Source organism: Antechinus flavipes, chromosome 2 (assembly GCF_016432865.1).
Source record: "Antechinus flavipes isolate AdamAnt ecotype Samford, QLD, Australia chromosome 2, AdamAnt_v2, whole genome shotgun sequence".
Classification (NCBI taxonomy): Eukaryota; Metazoa; Chordata; class Mammalia; order Dasyuromorphia; family Dasyuridae; genus Antechinus; species Antechinus flavipes.
In genome coordinates this window covers 53067909-53087261 of record NC_067399.1, presented here as the reverse complement: position 1 = coordinate 53087261, position 19353 = coordinate 53067909, and the positions used below count along the sequence as shown (strand labels likewise).

The following is a 19353-nucleotide window of genomic DNA, read 5'->3' as shown; positions in this document are numbered from 1 at the left end:
TCCCGTGCTATGTGCCCCCCCACTGCACCTCTCTGCATCCCCCACCCCTTCCATGTCGCCATCTGGTCCTGCGAGATCCGGGTGGGCTTGGCACTTCCTGGGTTTAATGTGAGAGACACGAACCTCTCTGCAGCCTGTTCTGGATGGGCCATGGCTGCAGCTAGCAGGGGAAGGCCACTGTGGGAGCCAGCTGGCTCTGCTCTGGGCTCCCCTGGACAAAGGGGTCGGCTTCCCTAAACTGGGGGTTTCCTTCACCTCACTGTGGGACAAAGAGACAAGCAAGAGATACACAGTCAACAGCCCTGGTTTTGAATTTTACTCCTTAGTAAATTCCCGGGGCCCCAGTTTCCTGCTCTATAAAAGCGGGGGATACTGTCCAGCTAGCATTTGGGTGGGGGGCAGGCGGCAGCAATGCATGCTGCTTTCTTTCAGGATCCAGTCCTCGAGAGTCTGGTGGTGCTCCAGAGGGCAGAACCAGGAATAAGGAAAACGGCCTCAAGCAATGACCAGACTTCTCTGCCAAGGCAAAGGCCTGGGCCATCACCTCCCCCAGGGGCCGATGAACAGGTTTTTCTCCCTCTTTTAATTCTTAGGAGAGAGAAGGCCATAGGAGCAGGACAAACACCCGGATTATCTTTTCTGAATCAGCTTGGCCGGGGTGGTGGGCTGCTCCCCTCGCTGGGGGTGCACCTGGTGGTGCCGGATTGTACCAGACGGCCACAGGGGTCCTTTCCAATCGGAAATGCCGGAATTACAAATAGAGAATATAAAGAAAAGAAAGGGCCACAGGATGACTCGTTTACAACAAACTATTTTCATCTCTCCCAACATGAAACCTGAGCGGGCATCCAAGATAAGCACAGGATTTCCTACAGGTAAATGCTCATACAAATGCTTCAGGCTCCGAAGGGGCGCCGAGGAAGCGAGTACCTTTCCAGCAGACTCCCCAAGTTCCTGGGGTGGTGTCCACTGCTCCAGTTTGTTTGTTTTTCTTAGAGGCTCAGAAGTTACTTGGTCTTTTGATCTGTAGCCTAAGACCCAGACTAAGGATAAGGGAAGAGTGAGGAAGGGGCAGACATCTCTCCTCATCCACCTCCTGAATGAGACAAACAGGAAGGTTCCATGGAGCACTTTCTCCTCTGGCTGTGATGCCCAGACCAAAGCCTCTCACCCCACGGGAGGCATGAGTACAACTGGGATGGACCAAAGGGCCCGGCAGGAGAGAGGCTCCACTACCTCCCAGGAAGGTTTCCTGGGAACCCCCCAAGGCAAGGCGACAGGCTCTGTCACGTGCCCACCCATGGGGCTCCTACAGCAGCTGGCAGTCGCACCCACGGCAATCTCCTTAACGAGAGTGATTCTTCCATCTGGGGCATTTCCTGACCCTGTATTGCTACAAGATCCTTCCCCCCACCTGTTGGGCCTTAGAGATACGTGCTTTAGACATCTTCATTGGCAAACAAGGCTTCCAAGCCCAGTGGGCAAGATTAGGGTATGGAGGGGCTGGGCAGACAACCACTCACTCACTCACTCGGGTCTCAAAACTGAAGGTGTGAAAGCTAGGACAAACCATAGGCTCCGAAAGGAGGGCATCCTCCAACGCAACTTTCAAGATCCCGGCCCAAAGTCCGCTAGGAAAGAGCCATCAGGTCCTAGGCCTCTTAAAGGGCACTTACATGATAACTACTGGGCAAGACACTTCTTGAGCCTGAGAAGGAGCTGCAGAAGATGCTCTCTTTCAGTCCTAAAGCTACAATTCTGATCCAATGATCTCAGTCTGAATGGGCAATAAACCACAGGGCTCAAATACAACTAAAATGCTTCCTCTGTCCTTCCTCTTCAGTCATCCTTTGGATACTCTCCTGCATACTCTACATTACGGGAGTTTAAATATAGACAGACTAGGTATGAGGAAGAGATTCTAGTAGGGAAGGAAGACCTCAGAATGTCCTCACTCACCTTTATAGATCCAGGAATCTCAAACAACACATTTTCTTTTGTTAGCTGTTAGGAAGGCTATCATGGAATGGCCTATCTAAGACAGACATCTGGAGCTTAGTTCAGGAGCCTGTTTTAGAGAGGCAATTAAATGCTAACAAGTTTGAGGAAACTGAGTCAGTCAGAGCTCCCCTTTTGATGATTATTTCAACAACTCTTCCTCCAGGAGAGAGAACGCATTCTTTAACTAGTGCCAGCCACCCACATGATTTGGGCTTTTCTTCTTCCTCCACCAACAAGACATTGCCAAGAATTCTGCTGCTGGGGAGTCTTGCCCCTCTCGAGGCTATGCTGGCTCGCCCTCTCCCTCCACAGCACTTTCTGGCTCTCTTGGCCACAGCAGAGGGAACATGTCTTGTCTGGGTGCTTGCTCTTGACAATGGGCAGAGCTCAGTTAGAGTACGTGCAACAAAACTGACTCCTATTCCCTAATTCCCAGACTATTCCAGGCTCCCAAGGCCTGGTGCCCAGTAGGGGCTGGGACTCCTTCCCTAACATGGGTGGAGGTGGGAGGAAAAGAAGGCAGAGCAGGACTAGAATAAAGCAGGAGGGGATTTTGCTGGAGTTATCTGACAAACACTAAAGTGCCAGTAAATGCTATTAAGTGAGGCACTTTGATCAGGACCAGAGGTGCAGCTTGGTCCAAGAAGCTTACCCAGGCCTGGGTAAACAGTAGTTGGCCTGCTGGATATTGCCCCCCCCCGCCCAAATCCTAAGGAAGCTTGCTATTCAGAGGGATTATAACATAAGGAGCCTTTCATAAACCATTCCATTTTGTCCCAAGTCTGCATAAAGGCAGTTAGCAGAGAGCTGGCACATCTGAGTTAGACAAAACCCACGACAGTCAGCGATGGGGGAGCTAGACAAGAACAATCTGTGGCTGAAGGTGCTTTGGTCTTGGTGTCCCCGCCATGTCCAGTGTGCAACAAGCAGGACCCATTGTTGAAGCTTGGTCAGAGGGTGCAGGGAGTTTGGGTCTCTATGTGAAACCAGAGGCCTAGGAGGGCTGGCTTCCCCTTCTGGCCCTGCCACTAGTTGGCAGTGAATCTCTCTGGGCTTTTCTATCTTTCTAAAATTTATTCTAAATCCACAAGCATTTATTGATAAGTCTCAATTATATGTGAGGAGCAATGTTAGGTTTGGGGGATGGGGTGAAGCTAAGAAGTGTGAACATACATCTATAACCATCCAAGGGAGTTCTGGCCTAAGGGAAGAGGAGGGGAGGGAGATCTTCACGCAAAGACAGCTTGATTTCTATCCAGGTTTCCATGAGGCAGAGATGAGGAGGAAATGCAACCCAAGCCAGGATAAAGGTACGGCCATAGGGTTCAAGTAGAATGCCGGTGGGCAAGACCAGAACTCGGCCAAAGCTGGAAGCAGGAAGCCCTGCTAGTCCCTCTGCAGTGCTGTCTTACAGAAAAAATCCCACATTTTGGGGATGCTCAATTCCATGACTGGCTCTCCCTCCATCAGCTCTGGCCGACTTCCTCAGTAACCGAGTTTCTCATACTGCGGGCCCAAGGAGAAATGAGGGGAGGGATGGCATGGCAGGGAGAGCCATGGTGGCTCGGGTCCTTTCCAAGACTCACAGGACAAGCTCTACTTTTGAGGGATTTAGAATAACCAGCATTTACAGAGGGCTTTGAAGTTTGCCAAATGATTTCTAGCTATCTCATTTTATCCTCCGAACAACACTGGGAAGTAGGTATTATCAGAGACTCAGAGTCGAGGGAGCCGAGGCAGACAGTGCTAAAAGCTCACAGGAAAGAAAAACTGAGGGCCCAGGGAGCTATCCACTGCCTGACCAAAAGCGCTATTACTCTTTTCCTTCTCCTGCTTATCCTGTTTTTCAAACTGGGTGGACTTCATTGTCTTTTGCACAGCACCTAGTGCAGGGGTCTCCCAGTTAGCAGCATATACCAAGTGTTCACCATTGTATTTAGAAATAGGAGATAGCTGTCCTTAAGGCTAATGAGGAGTGGGGGTGGGGTTCTGCCTGATCACCTCTGGGCCACAGCTGTCTTTGCCAGCTGTGTCGGCTCCCTCCGGGTCAGGAGCTACTTTGGCTTACAAGTGGCAATGAGCAAGCTGGGCAGTTTCCCTACAACAAGATTTTCTAAATATAAACACATTTAAGATAAAAGGGGGTTGGTTTGTTCAGAGCCAGATTTGTCTCTCCCAAGTAGCCAGAATTTTTTCTATCTACTTTACTCATTTAAAACTCCTGCCATGTATTTGCTGCTGCTCAGCTCACCCTACCTGACTGTAATTGGCACTAATGATTAGCAGGGGTTATGCTAGGGCAGCCCAATGTCAAATTCAAAGGCAGTTGGCTCCTTATGGGTCTGAGTTTTCAACTTGACCCTTTAGGCCAATTCTCAGCATTGACTTAAGAGATCATGGGTTTCCACATTTCTGGTCACTATTCTCAAGTGAGTCTCTGAACAATGACATCTGACAGATTGAGAAAATAAAGGCCTCCACCTGTCCTCAAGCTGCTGTACAAGTCTAGCCAATCCATCTGGGACACCGCTAGTAAATTTAGTAAACACCCCCCCCCCCCCACACTCCATTCAGAGGAGGCCTTTGAGTCCTAAACCTGAGATTTCTGTCAGGATGATTCTCTTCCTTTTTTCCTTTTTAAGGGCTGGTAGGTGAGCACATTGCAACTGATACAAAAGGTTCCACCCTACAGGGAGCTTGGAGATCTAGGGGTTTCCAAAGGGAAACAGGATCTCCTAATTCTGATGGCTCCTGTAGGGCCCTGCTGGGACAGTCCCATATGAAGTGATGGACCTCTTAAACAGCTGACTGTGGCTTGGGGACACTGGGCTGAGTAGACAGAAAGTCCGTGCCGCCGGAGGGTTCGGCTCCCGACTGCTCTCCACGGGGCTAAGGCAAGACAAGGGTCACACTTGTTCTGCTCTTTTATAATTGTCGGTGGCTCTTTCTAACTTTCATCACAAACCCAGACTTGTCCAGATCCGCTCTGATTCAGCATGGCCCCACCTCCCTCCGTCTCCCACTAGCGGCCCTGTGCCTGTCTCGCCGTGCCTTTGCTCCCGATGCTCTCTCCCAGTGCCTCTGACAGCCACAGGGTACTCATGAGCCAGAACACGGGGGAGGCAACAGTCCAACTTCCCATCTCTTTGATCTGATCTGGGGGCTCCACACAAGTGAGGCATGTGATCTTCTGAAGTTATTATTCCAGATGCTATATTAATGCAAAATATGGCAGATCAAAAAGGAACCAGTTAAAACACGTTTGGCCCCCATCCTGAAAACCGAGTCACAAGTCTTCCCACTGTGTGCCTGAAACAAGAAGCCATGGGACCTTCCTGCTTGGGGTCAGATTCTCACTCTCCCAGGGCATTCAGCCTTCTTTCAAAAAAGGGCAAGAAACAGTCCCACGTACACTGTATTGTCTGGCAGACAATCAATCTGCCAGCGAATCTTTTGAGAGAAAGAACAGTCTACAGCTCAGGCCTGTTTTTAGACTTCCCCCCCCCCCCCCCCTTAAAAAAGCTCCCTGCCTTCTCCCGCCAAAAAGGATTATACGGTGTGTATAATTAAATACAATAGCTTTATTAACCCAGGGTGAGCAGATGCTTTGAACTGAAATACTTCTAGTTCAAGCTTGCCATTGGCCTGGCCTGACCCTGCTCTGATGGCTCCCAGGGTCAGGCACCTAGAGCAGCTCCAGGGCCTGGCTGCTTCAGTCAGATTCAGCCTTGTGCTTATTTCTCCACACACCCCCCCCACCCCCTTATTTAAACAAGGCTGTTCAGGCGAGGGCTCACCCCATCCTAAGCCCCTGCAGAGAATCCTTCAGCAGCACTGCCCCGGCAGTAACTGCATGACCCACTTCTGTTGACAATGAAATCGTTCTTAAATCCCATGCCCAAAGACGCTCTCCTGGCCAAAGATGCAATGTGGCTTTGGATCCTAACCACTCTGGCTCCCACTGCTAATGGGACACACTGTCCCTCTAACTCGTTATTAGCACTGAGTCTTCCCTGCCCTGACACTGTTACTTCCAGGGGAGGGACCTCAGACAGAAGAGCTCCCGTTAGGAAAACTCACCGTCACTGAACACATGCCAGCCAGAGTGGACAATGATAGAGTGCAAGGCTACAGAATGCTTTGGCCTGGGGCCAATTCCTCTCCGGAGGAAGCTGATTGGGCTAAACGACACAAAGACAAGTAATACTCTGAGAAGCTGCCATCATTTCTGAAGGTATACAAGAGCTTAGCTTGAGGTCAAACAAAGCGGGCCCTCCCAGGGCAGCCTAGGGTTGCTGCTAGAAAGAACAGTGCCCTTCATTTTCACCCTAGTGCTCCCGGTAATTCACTATGGTCCGATGCTACAGTTATTTCTGAAATATCTGGGAAGAGCCAACAGTCGGGAAGGAGGCTCTATGGCAGTGCTATGAGTGGCTGTGGAACGCTCCTGTTACCTTGACATTGGTAAACTTTACGACCTTGGCCAGGTCACTTCATCTCTGGGCTTCAATTAACTCATCTGAGACCAGTTTTTTGGTCACTCTGGAATTTAGGCTTAGGTTTTCTTCCGACTATGATTATGAAATCAGTTGGGAGATGGAACTTAAGGCCTTCTTTTACTGGAAAACTTTAAAGCTTTCCTAAAACACTACCACCACCACAAATGAGATGTAAAAGCATGGGATCCCTGGTTGAAAGCTGAAAGGAACCCAAGATGAAATGAAACAGTTTTAACTTAGTGATGAAAGACCCACACTTGCACAATTCTCAAACATCTCTAGTGAGCAAGGCCATGGGTATGAGTCTGGAAATTCATTCCCAAGGGAAGAACTAGAGAGCTAACACTGAGGTCCCTAACGGTTGGACGAGGGGAGATTAAGAACAAATTTCTCCTTGTCTTTGGATCTTGGAGAAAGCAGCTTGAGAAGTAACAATGTAGCTAGTAAAAATCTTAGTTCTGCTTATGGCCATTTAAATAAAACATGGGGTGGGGGCACTAACCCAGAAATAGAGGACAAAAGCAAGAAATGAGAAAAGACCAATACCAAGGAAAGCTATTTAACTTCACTCACCCACGAAACAAAATGTCATGGGAACCAAGTACCCCTTCCACCTCCTCGGAGCTCAAGGCCGGCCAAGTTAGTGAAGAAGTATGTTCGACTTGGCACGTGTTTTCCTACAACAATGGTGACCAAAATGGTCAGGTTCAGTGAGCCCAGGCCACAATGACTACTACTATGATGGACCCCTTTGTCCTAAAATCAACCAGGACTGAATAACACATACACATAAAACCACAACCCACCAATCCTGCCTCCTTGCATGGGAACAGAATCCTTGTAGTGTCCATTCTCACTCACATGCTTAGAAGGCAAAAGAGCTCCTCCTCCTCCACCACCCCTTATACTCTAAGTCAGCAATCCTGGGTATCAACTACAGGAAGGCTGGCAAAGGGCCCGGGCGGCTGGGGCGCTGCCACTGGATTGCAGAAGGACAGTGGCCACTGGGTATTCTTTATTGCAAATATTGAAGAGTAAATGCTATGAAAGTATATTAGCTGGAACCTACAATTTATGAACAGGAAGCTATTTAATATTCACAGAGAAGGTTCAAAAAGACTATAGATGAGTGACCCTCCACTTAAAATGGGAGTGAAAAAAGGCTTGAGGTCACAGATCCTTTGCCATCTACATGCTATGAAGACAAACAGGAATATGGTCTCTTGGACCCAACCACAATCTCCTACCTCTCCAAACTGAACTCCCTGTTCTAGGCAAACTGGTCTATGTTTCATACAAGAGAAGAATTAAACGAAATTATGAAATAATTTCTGGGTGGAAAAGGGAAAAAGCTGCTTTTGGTTGTTCTTTTGTTGCAAATATGTAATACAGAGTTCTAGTTCCACAAACAGTTTAGTTTGTTCTAAAAAGCAAAAACAAAGCCAGGCTGAAAAGCCAAATAGTTTCTGGGAGGACATTGGTCTCAGAGGAATGCCATGGTTCAAGACTATGTGGTGCAGTAGAACTTGTGCCAGGGGGACCTGCAGAGTCTCCCACTAAGAGACAATTCAGACATGCATCCAAATTATACCTGGCTAAAGATGTCCTAAGGAAAAAAAGTAACTGGAAGAGTGTATCCCTTGACCTGGACTGAGGAGTCCTGGGATTCACCTGTGGGTAGGGGAAGAGAAGTGAGCTCTCCAGGGCTAAGGTGCTGGTGAAGGTTTTAAGGTTCTTTTCAGTTTGGACTTAGAAGGAAGAGGTCAAGGAGAACAAGGAGGTTCCGGCCCAGAGAAAAGTCATCCTGCGGGTCAAGTTCTTCTATGTGCAAGGTATAGTTAGCAAATACAATAGACATTTACTTCATTCTGTCTGAAGTAGATTTTTGGATTCTCTCGCTGATTAAAGACAATGATCAATTTAAACCGAATTCAGCTTGTGACGGGGCAAAGAGTTGAATGAGCTCTACAGGGAATATATAAAAGGCTAAGAATAAAAAAAGGGAGACACAACTTTCAACATCTGGAGCAAAAAGAAGTTATTTCAGAAATCTTTGAAGGAGAATTCTGTAGGAACTGCAATTTTTCTATAAGGTCAGGCAATAATTAAGACAGGGGAGGAGGCAAGCCCAGCAGTCTTTTCCACAAAAATCTATCATGTACTCAAACAGAAAGTTTCTTTTCCATGGAGGTTTTGACCTAGTGTTGATCTGCTCAGATGACAAGGGGTCAGTGTTGACCATCACATTTTTCAAACCAAGATTTCCACAGTTGGGCTAGGTCCTGTGGACTTGGGAGGTGTGCTCCAGGTGGTCTCCCTCCTGATGTCACTCAAAGGCAAACAGGCCTGGTCACTGGGAGCAAGTTGATGGGTCTGGATCATCATTCGCATTCCACCCTACCCCACCCCCAGCTTACTCCATCCAGAACAGCATGGACTCCCCAAAATCCAAAACCAGCCCCTACCTGCCCAGACATTTTCAGCTTTCTCTAATGATATGAGTCTCAAGTGCAAAAAACTACTGTGTTCACAGGGAATACTTGGACAAATGTGCTTTGTAAACTTTAAAGTCTAAATGAAAGAAAGAATTACTGTTATCTCAGGGTTTGGTCTGGGTCAAAGCCCTTGCCACAATGCCCTCACTTCTTAATCCCTACTTGAATCATACCTGTTCTGCAAGGATCAGCCCCTCCATGAAACCACCCTGTAACCCAGCAATCTTGTTCTTTTCTGAGTTACCACAGGTCTTTTCCCTGGTACTGTCAGGGAATGGGGGGAAGCCCCTCCAGTTTGGGACCACCGAATATATATAAATATATGGCAAGTGCCTCAGCAGCCTGGCCTCTAAAGCCTTATACAATTTGCCTCCAACTCAGGGTCCAACTGTCATTTTTCATCACTGATTTTCCTTCTTTGATCCCAGGGAAAAAGCTGAAAGGGTTTTCTGGAACTATCTGGAAGTCTCCCACCATCACCTTTTTTCAGACTTGCTCTTTTTCCTCTTTAGAAAATAGCTCCTTGAGAGCACAGTTTTTCAATTAATTGTTGTTCTAGAAGAAACTAAAAGAAGGACATTGTGCACATCTTTATTTTTTAAAGAGCGGCTGTGAATTTTGTCCTTGGAAAGGCTCTGAGAGGGCTGAAGGAGGGAGAAAGGGGAGCATGGGAGAGGTGTGAGGGGAGAAGCGGGGAGGAGAATGACATATGATACTGTGGGGATGTAAGAAAGAGAAAAGAATACCAAAAAATGGAGCTGTACTTACCCTTTCCAATTTGAATGAAGCCAAGGAGAATGATCAAAGCCAAAGCCAGCAGTTTTGCAGCAGCAAATGCATCTTGGACCCGTGTGGCTGCCTTCACGCTGTAACAATTCACTGCTGTGAGTAACACTGGGGAAGGGGAGGATAGAAACAAAAAAAAGATTAGTTTCTACTGCAGCATTAACAGTCTTTGATGTTAAAAAAAAAAAAACAAACCAACAACAACAAAAAAAAAAAAACACAGCAAAACCCAGACCTCTCCGCTCCCACCATGCTGGCATCCAGCTGGTATCACCTCAAAGAAGTGCCACGATCCAGTCATGGCCCTTCCAGAAGGGCTGGTTTTGTGCCCATCTCCCTCCTTTCTTCATCCCTGCAACCATCAGCCTGAGGCCCCCTGCCCAGAGCCTAACAGAGGCCCAACCAAGGCCAGAGGGCTAAGTCAGGCTCAGAGTATGTTCTAGGGCTGGAGGGAAAAGGGGAAGGCCATAGTGAGCACACCTGCTTGGCACGGGAGGGCTTGTGATAACAGAGAGAAGGCCAAGCTGTCCAACTCAGAGAGTAATCTTCTCAGTACAGAAAAGGTCACAATTCAAATGGCTACTTGGGAGTTGAAATCCAAGATAAATAGGGAGATAGTAAGAGAACATAACATGCTGCCCAGGCCCTGATGAACCCTGAAGGTACTGAAAGAACCATCCAGATGGGATTGCTAAGGCCTTGTCAGTGCTCTCAGAAGATTAGAAAGGATGGGACAAGTGCTACAGAATCAGGAAGGGGGAAATGTTCCAAATATTAGAAAAGGGAAGGATGGGAAATCTGCCAGCTCCACTGGTCAATGGGCTTGGTTTCACTGAACAGCCAAATTCTAAAACTATTACAAGCAAGAATCAACTACTATCTAGTGAAGGAAGGAATGATCACAAAGAGCCAACATGATTATGTCAAGAACCTGTTATGGTAAACTAACCTCACTCTTCCTTTTTTGGGTAATCCAACTACATAGGAGTACAGAACAAATGCTTATTAAGTCTAAAGCTGGTGAGGGGGAAGAGAGAGAAAGAGGAAGAGGGGAGAGAGAGAGACAGAGAGAGAGAGAGGAGACAGACAGAGAGAGAAGGGAGAGGGGAGAGAGAAAGAGGGAGAGAGGAAAGAGAAATAGAGAGAGAGACAGAGACAGAGAGAAACTATTGACTTTGGATAAATTTACTATGAAATTCACTACAAATAAATGTAAGGAAATCAGAACACTTGGGTTCAAAAATTTCTAGATTAGGGAGGTATAGGCAGAGAGATGCAGGAGTTTTGTGGATTGTAACCTTAATAAATCTACAATTTTAAAACTTTTAAATTGAATTGACCCTGCTCTCCTTTCTCTCTCACTGGCTATGCGATTTAATGAAAGGTAAAAATCAGGCTTCCCACCACATCATTCTACAAAACTGTCCTCCAAAGCTGCTCATCCTTTTCTCCCTTGGGCTCCCCGCTCTCTCCTTCCTCTCCCATTCCAGGGGGCCATTCTCTTCAGATCTCCCACCTGCAGGAAAAGTGCCCTCTGCTGAATCACTCATCTCTAAGCAAAGAACTATGGGAAGATGCTGGGGAGGTTGGCCATTTCCTCTTCCAGCTCATCTGACAGATGAGGAAACAGAGGCAAACAGGGAGAGGTGACTGGCCGGGGATCTCACAGCCAGATGTGATCTCGGGAAGACAAGCCGGACCCCATGCACTGTGGCGCCCCCTAGCAGCCAAGGCCGCCACAGCACTTCAACCTCCCTGCCTCTGGACTCGGGCCCCAGCCAGGCACAGACAGGTCTGACGTTCCTTCGAGAAGCCTTCAATGGTCTCCCTGTTGCCTTTAGGCCAACATCCAACCTCCTCTGCCAGGGCCAACCTACTGCACCCCCTCCACATTCCAGCCAAGCTCCTGGCTGTGGGAAAGATGGAGCATTCCATCCCCCGCCCCTGGAGTCCCAGCGTGCTGCCCCTGCCCCCTCCTCACATGCCCCAACTGCAGTCAATCCTGCCTCGAATCCTGCCTCGGGGCCATCCCCACCCCCACCTCGGCACACAAGTTGCTGCTGCGGGCTCCAGAAGTCTTTGTGAATTCTAAGCAGAGCGCAGCCTTCTGTGGCCCGAGGTTCTTGGGGTTCCTTCTGTGTCTCCCGCCGTGCATAAAAGTGTCAATAAATGCTCATTAAAAACAGCTTAAGGTCGCACAGGTAGTAAGCACTGGAGTGTTTGTAATTTTGCCTAATTCAAAAGACTCCTTTTCGTCCAAATGCTCCTCTGGAAGGTCAGGACTCAAACCTCGGTTCTCCCAGCAAATCCAATGCTCTGTTCAAACCAAAGGAAAGGCTGCTTCCCCACATTCCTACTAGGGATCTGTGGCTTCAAGGACAGCCCTCACTTCTGGGTCACAAGGGCTCCCACAAGAAGGGCTGATGAGGAAAGGAAAAAGACCCAGTTAATTGTTTAAAAGTATAAGGTCATCTGGGCACCAGAAAGGAGCACCAGTTTCCTGTCAGGATAGTGCACTTATGGGCCAGTTCCAGAGCTCGCTCCGGGGAAGGTTTCAAAGCACCTTCCAGGAAACGTGGCTGTCACACTTGGGCAGAAGTCACACTCGGGCCAACTTCTGCTCCTCCATAAAAGCAAGAAGGGAAGAAAAAGGCTGGAGGGAAAAAACAACAACATTATTTCCCTTAGACTTCCACTTCAAGATGCTAATACTTCTTTTAAAAAAAATATTCTTTGTTGTCCATCAGGATGCTGGGATCATTTCTTCTCATCAGGGAGGAGATGAGCGAGTACAATTTTAGCCAACATTTCCAGACATAAAGATTCGGAGGAAATGAGGTGAGATTCTTTTTCCAGCCTAACAGTGCTGGGACAGGCTTCCCCAGAGACTGTCTCAAATTTCCCTGAATCTTTTACTCAGGAAAGGCGTTCAGTGTCTCACATGGCAAGATGGGACAAATATTGCGTCATTCATTCATACTGCTGCTGTAGTAAGTCTGGACCCCCAAAAACTACAGGTCCCAGAATTCAGTACAACAGCAGAGCAGATCCAATGGGGACCGCATCTCTCAGGATTTCCCCAAACCCACGCTTCTAAATAAAATGTGACAGCTGGAACACAGAGATTAAAAAAAGTCACCCTGGACTCCCCTGGGGTTGAATGTGGATAAGTGAGCAAACTGGACTGTGCCTCCTCCCTAACGCCCACACACAATTTTATAATTTTTTTTTTTAAATAAAAACTCCTTATCCACATCCTGTTTCATGAAGATATTGCCTCAGTTTTATCTGTCAAGGTCCAAACCTCAAGTGACTTCGGCTACAGACAAGCAGGAGCTGAGCCCAAGAATTTGTATTTTGCTCAATCAGACATTCTAACAAGGGTCAGTCTGCCTGATTTGTGGGAAGGCCCCGTTAGGGTGGACATCCAATCTCCTCCCTAGTTCTGCCATCCAAAGGAAGAGCCTGTGCTGATCTCAAGGTGACTGGCAATCATGGTAACCTGGAACTAGGGGACAGCTACCCCATGTTACCAATCTCAGATGTCCATAGTGTTCTTCCACCCCCTCCTGCCAATTCAATGATAAGTCTATTTGAGAATATTTCTTTCTAAACAGTAACAATTCTATTCCCCTAAACAGCTTTTAGCTTCTCATTAGATGGAAAAAGTACAACAGAAATTAAGACCATCTCTGGACGTGGCTCTTTTCAACACCAAAGTGATTCAGGGCAGATCCAATGGTCTTGTGATGGAGAGAGCCATCTGCACCCAGAGAGAGGATGTGGGGACCGAGTGTGGATCACAATATAGAATTTTCATTTTTTCGTTGTTTGCTTGCGTTTTGTTTTCTTTCTCATTATTTTCCTTTATAATTTGATTTTTTATGCAACATGGTAATTGTGGAAATCATACGTTTAATATATAGTGGATTACTTGCCATCTAGGAGAGGAGGTGGGGGGAAAAGAAGGGAGAAAATAAATTTGAAACAAACAAACAAAAAAAAGATATTAAGACCATTTCTTTGCCAAATCACCAATTGTCAAAAATCTTGTGCTCTTACATAGAAATGTGTAACTGAGGCACTGATTCTGGGTCATCCTTGGCCCAAAATTTTCTTGTCTCTGCTCCACAGAGACTCGGGACCCCTGATAAAATTTGCATCTTTCCGGTCTACATTGCTGTTTATTTTCCAGCTAGTGCAATGTTACATTGTTGTAAAAACCGTAAGTGCTCCCTATGTGCCAAACTCTTATGTAAAAAGAAAGCCTAAACAGTCCCTGCCCTCAAGGAGGGCATTCTGAGAGGGTAAAACAACATATAAGGGAGCAGTGTCCAGAGAGGGGATCAGTCTAGACTAGTGGGGGAGGGAGATGGAGAACAGTGTTGCTGAAATGACCAAGCAATGGAAATAAGGGAGGGGGTTGGAGGAGAAGAGTCGGTACACATATTTTTGCCAGCAGATGACAAGGTGGCTAAGATAAAGCAGAGCTAAACCAGCCAGATATATCCACATGAATTTGTGCTAACTCACTAATAAAGTCTGGTTTACAAACAGTGGCAAACCGATATTTACCAAGAGTCTGGGACAATCAGGAGTGAGACTAGCTACCCTGAGCTCCCCATATGTGTGCTAGAGGAGGGAAGGGAAGAAGAAAGGGTAAATGTAGAAGGCCAGTATTGAATAAATCCAAACAGCAAGAGCCGATACTAGATACCTGAGACCTACTCTCTGTTATGGAGAACCATTCAAATTATTGGTTCATCATTTCCCTGACAACGTCCCTGACAATAAAGGCATACTTGATAAATTTAGAATAATCTTGTTGGAGAATGCATGGGACAGGAACAAAGCATTTACTTTACTATTTACCCCTTAACACTGAATTAAGGACATATTTAAGGTAAATACATTAGTATAATTATTTCTGCTATTTACTACAGTTTCCACAAGTATTTTGATACTGATAACATCACAAATATTTACAATTCTGTGTTGTACCTTGTTACTGATAGTTAAGGTAGATATTGAAGTGTCAAAGTATGGATTGTGCATTAACTCTGGAAGGTATATGATGTCACCTGAAGGTAGTCATATTTTAATACTAGCCTAAAAGCTATATAAATGCTGTCACCCAGATGAATAAGGGAGATTACAAAGCATATTCATTCACACTCTTGGTCAGGAGTTCTCAAACTATGGCCTGCTGGCCAGATGTGGCAGCTGAGAACAATTATCCCCCTCACTCAGGGCTATGAAGTTTCTTCAAAAGGCTCACAAAACAAAGTTTTTGTTTTTACTATAGTCTGGCCCTCCAACAGTCTCAGGGACAGTGAACTGGCCCCCTATTTTAAAAGTTTGAGGAGCCCTGCCCTAGAGACTTAATGGATGACTAGTGAATGAAGAAGGTGGGGAGAGAAAACTTTTTCTCAATAGGTAAGCTAGCTGTTCAGACTAAGACCTCCAACTCCAAGTTCAATGGTTTCCCAAGGCACACCCAAAGACCAAATGGTTAGTTAAGGTGAGTAAAGGACTTGCTTTTTCTCAAACATCCACTCTCCCAGAGTTCTAGAAAACAGCATTGCTCATTACAGCAAGATTTAGCCCTGCCCCAGGCTGCTAATTCAGGAAGGGTCTTAGTTCTCTCTAAAGGAAGGGTTTCCCCAATAACTGCAACAGAATAATTTCATGGCACTTATGTATAGTTTGTGAGATAACCAAAACTGAGAAAATTCAGTCACCTCTGACCATCAGCTCACAGCAGAGAGCCTCTTTCCCATTTCACACATTTCTGTTACCTGGAGCCACAGCTCTCTGAACAGAAACAGTGTAGAGTTTGGTTGATTGAAGAGGTTGTCGTCCCATGTCTTACATGAGCACGGTGGGGACCTTGGAGAATCTCTGATCTAGCCTCTCATTTTGCAGATAGAGACTGCTCTCCAGAGCCTACAGTGGCACTAAGACATCCGGCACCTGCATCCTGAACGTATCAAGCTGGGCAGCTCTTAAATAAAGAGCATCTGTCCAGTGAACCCTGATAGCATTCTCAGCAGGACAATGCAGAACAAGTCAGTGGCTTCCTGGAGGTGAAGCTGTCCTGCCCAGTGGCCCGCATATAGGCCAACAAAGTCAGGCGCATACATCCAAAATCCTGTCCAAGAAATCTTCACAGCCCAGAAGGATGATTTGCTGTTCCCTGAAAATGAGTTTGTTCTGTGTGGTAGAGCAATTAGATTTCAAGCTGGATTACGCAAAAAGAACTCACTGACCACCCCCCAGCAGGCCACAACTGACTAAGCACGGGATGAGTTATGATCATTCACTTACACAAGAGTGCCTGGCCCAGGGAGATGTAGAATTAAGAGAGGGAAATGGGAGTTAGGAAAACCAAGCTCTGGGCCTGGCTTTGCTGAAGAAATCACATGTTTTCTGCAGGCCTCGGTTTCCTTCTCTGGATAGGGAGTTACAACTTAGCTCTAAGTCTTAGGAGCCTGTGGTCATGGACATCCTAGCCAAGGCGCTCTCCTGTCCTGCAGTTCTCAGGATCTCCCTGCCTTGTCATGTGAAGCTTTCTGAAGTTCAAAATGAGTGGACCCCTCTCCTTTTCTTTGCTACTCCCCATCTTCCACTGCTAAGAGCAACCTCAGCACAAAATGAGGGGGGAGGGGGAGCACATCTCATTTTAGAGGTGGAGGCAGAGGCCAGCAGACAAGCTGGGGAACAAAGGGGTTGTTTCATTGTCTTGATCTAAGCTGCATACCACATCAATGCAGTAGGCAAAAACCATCCCATCAAAAGGCCCCAGAGTGCTCTTGGGGGACACAAGAGACAAAGAAAAAGGCCAACATTAGCCTCTTTGAAAGATGGTGGGATTTCAGTCATTAACCTTTTTCCCTTTCCATGATGTGGATAATTATTAATGCCATGTGCAGTTTAAAAAAAATACATTAAAAGGTTGAAGCAAGCTGGTGAAGAGAAAAATGAAGGCTATTCCTAAATGTTTCAAGTCATCAGCAAAGCCCTAGTTGGGGTTTTCTGGCTATTTTTAGGCTATAGACTCAGAGCTGCCATTTGCATTTTTTAAAATACTGGGCACTTTTTTTCAAAACAGGAAACTGTACTGAGACTATCAGGAGACAAACTTGGTCAAACGGTCATCAAGAAGCTCTCTGTCTTTTCCAGTTTGTTTTTTGGTGAGGCAGGCAGCAAATTCAGGACTCTAGGGGATCAGCCTAGGCAGGGGATTCAGCGTCTGCTTCAATTGCTACCATTTCTGTACCTTCTAACTCTGTGCAGATGAATGTTTAGCATAGTGACAATGATTGGGGAGGAAGCCTGGTAGTAATTTAGATCTGGGCTGAGCAAGAGAAGGTAAAATGCTCACCAACTTTGCGGGGTTTTGTTATTCCATTTTACAGATGAGCAAAGTGACACTCGGGTGAATTGCTCAGTCCCAGTTGTTGGGATAAATCCCATCTCTTCAGAGAAAAACTTCTCCTAAGGATTTACTCAAATGATTTAGAGATCTAATCATATTTCCCATTTGTTTCCATCCATTTCCATGAGCAGTGACTTCTTGATACTGAGCAAAAAGTAACACTTCAGTTTGAAGGGAGTATGCAAAAGCATCCACTTCCAAAAGAGTTCCCCAAGGAAGAACAACAGAGCTCCCAGAGTTTCAGTTATTCCTCCGTAAAAGGCAGTATTCAGAGCAGAGAACTAGGCTTAGAACACCAACTTGTAGAAGTGACCTTGAGTGATAACTTAAATTTCTTCCCTATAAAAGGGGGATAATTTCCTCCCAACTTACACCACAGGGGTGCTGAAGGACAAGATGAGAGGTTTACTGTATACTGCCTGTCTGGTTTGACTTTCAAGCATTCCCCAGTTTGGCTACAGCCTGCCTTTGGATGCTCTCCATCCTGCCCCTCGACCCCCCACAGGCATCTTTGCATAGGTCACTCCCCCAGGTCCTTCAAGGCTCAGCTCATGTCTCACTTAACTCCCTTTGAGGTTTTTACAGTTCTCAAACCCCTAGCTCTCAACAATCCTTCTCCCTCACACCATCCTGCCAGAACTTTCTGGCTCTAGGTTGCTTCACCTAAGCTCTATGAGATCAGAGCCTGGTTTTCATTCGGCCTTTGTAAATGCTTGCTGGATTGCCAGAGTCTATTTCTTTGTCCCTGTTGTGGGATTAGTTGGTGATGGTTTAGATACAGTGTGTCCTAAGGGTTTTAGTGTAGCTTCCATGGGACTGGCTCACCAGCCTTGTAAACTTAAAGCTAAAGCTGGAAACTGAGCTAAGACTTCTGGGGCATCCTGTCATCATTTTTAGCTTTAAATCTAAAACACTCATCCTTTGAACCTAGAAAGGAGGTAATGTATTTCAAGACAGCTTATTGTAACAACAGTACTTTTAACTACATTAAAACACAGGTCTATCATATAGTTAGACTAAAGGTGGTACCTACATTTCCCTTTTACCAAAAAGACTTTAGGAAATAGTGAACTTTTCACAGGAAAGACTGGCACATCTGCTATTTCAAAATAGGTTACGTAGGAACGAAAAAACACCTTCCTAGTCCCAATACCTCAGATGAGGTAACAAGTCCAAGAAGGGAAAATGATTTGCCTAATGTCAACCCTTAGGGGCTGATCCTTATGTCACTGCAAATGGTCTCTTAAATGAGAAAAGAGACAAGCAGAGCAAGAAAATAGCAGAATTCAACCCAAACCATACAAAAATCCCGACTTTATCAGCCCTTGCGGGAAGAGAGGAGAAATATTGTCTGGTTGAATTCTCCTTCCAGGCTCCAAAGGATTGCCCATCCCTGGCTGTCTGCTGGCCACGTGTTCTCAACTTACACAAGTGCAGGCAAGGTACTGCATGAAATCCTGGGGCTATATCTAGTCAAAGGGCAACAGAGGCCAACTGCCATTATCTGGTGCCCGGCCAGATCTGTTGCCTCACTGGGCACCTGCGGTGCCGCAGGGCAACCTGTGTTCCTAGTTCCGATTGCTCCTCCCATGCCTTAAGTCAAGACTAGACCAGACCAATGAGCCTTTCCAGGCTCCTAGCAGGGTTCTGCTCATGATGGGCATTTAATAAGGAGACAGAACACAACTGGCAACTTGTTCTCTATGTGATTTTTCCTTACCTTTTTTAGATGTCTATGGCTCAACTATCTCACCCCTGAATAAGAACTGACATTGCCCAGGCTCTAATGGGAGTCTTATTGTGAGCTCAACTTAGCAGCAATCTGGGGCTGATGGAGGCAGGGGATCGCAGCCACGTCCCAATAACTTTGCTGCCACCCCCTCAAGGAGAGGGTCCCAAAAAGCTGTCCCACTCCCAGAATACTGTAGAAAAAGAGCCAGGGTAATAGGGCAATTCTGGGAGAGACCTCATTTTTCCAAATGAAGAGAAAAAGCCCAGAAGTTCCATCCTATAGTACTACATAGCAGAAGCTGGATTCAAACCAGGTCCTTAAGATTCTATGCCCAGAGAGATCCCGTGTCCCATTAACTAACCAAAGGGGGCCATCAAGGAGTCCCTAAAGCATGCCCTTGGA

At 46.5% G+C, this 19353-nt stretch overlaps 1 protein-coding gene across 1 annotated transcript in view; it reads right to left on the bottom strand.

Moving 5' to 3' along the window:
- Positions 1–19353, bottom strand: part of SLC7A5 (solute carrier family 7 member 5) — a 44083-nt gene that overhangs the window by 13687 nt on the left and 11043 nt on the right. Inside the window, exon 2 of the mRNA XM_051974820.1 lies at positions 9764–9889. Coding sequence (XP_051830780.1) covers positions 9764–9889 — 126 coding nt within the window. The remainder of the gene's footprint in view (positions 1–9763; positions 9890–19353) is intronic.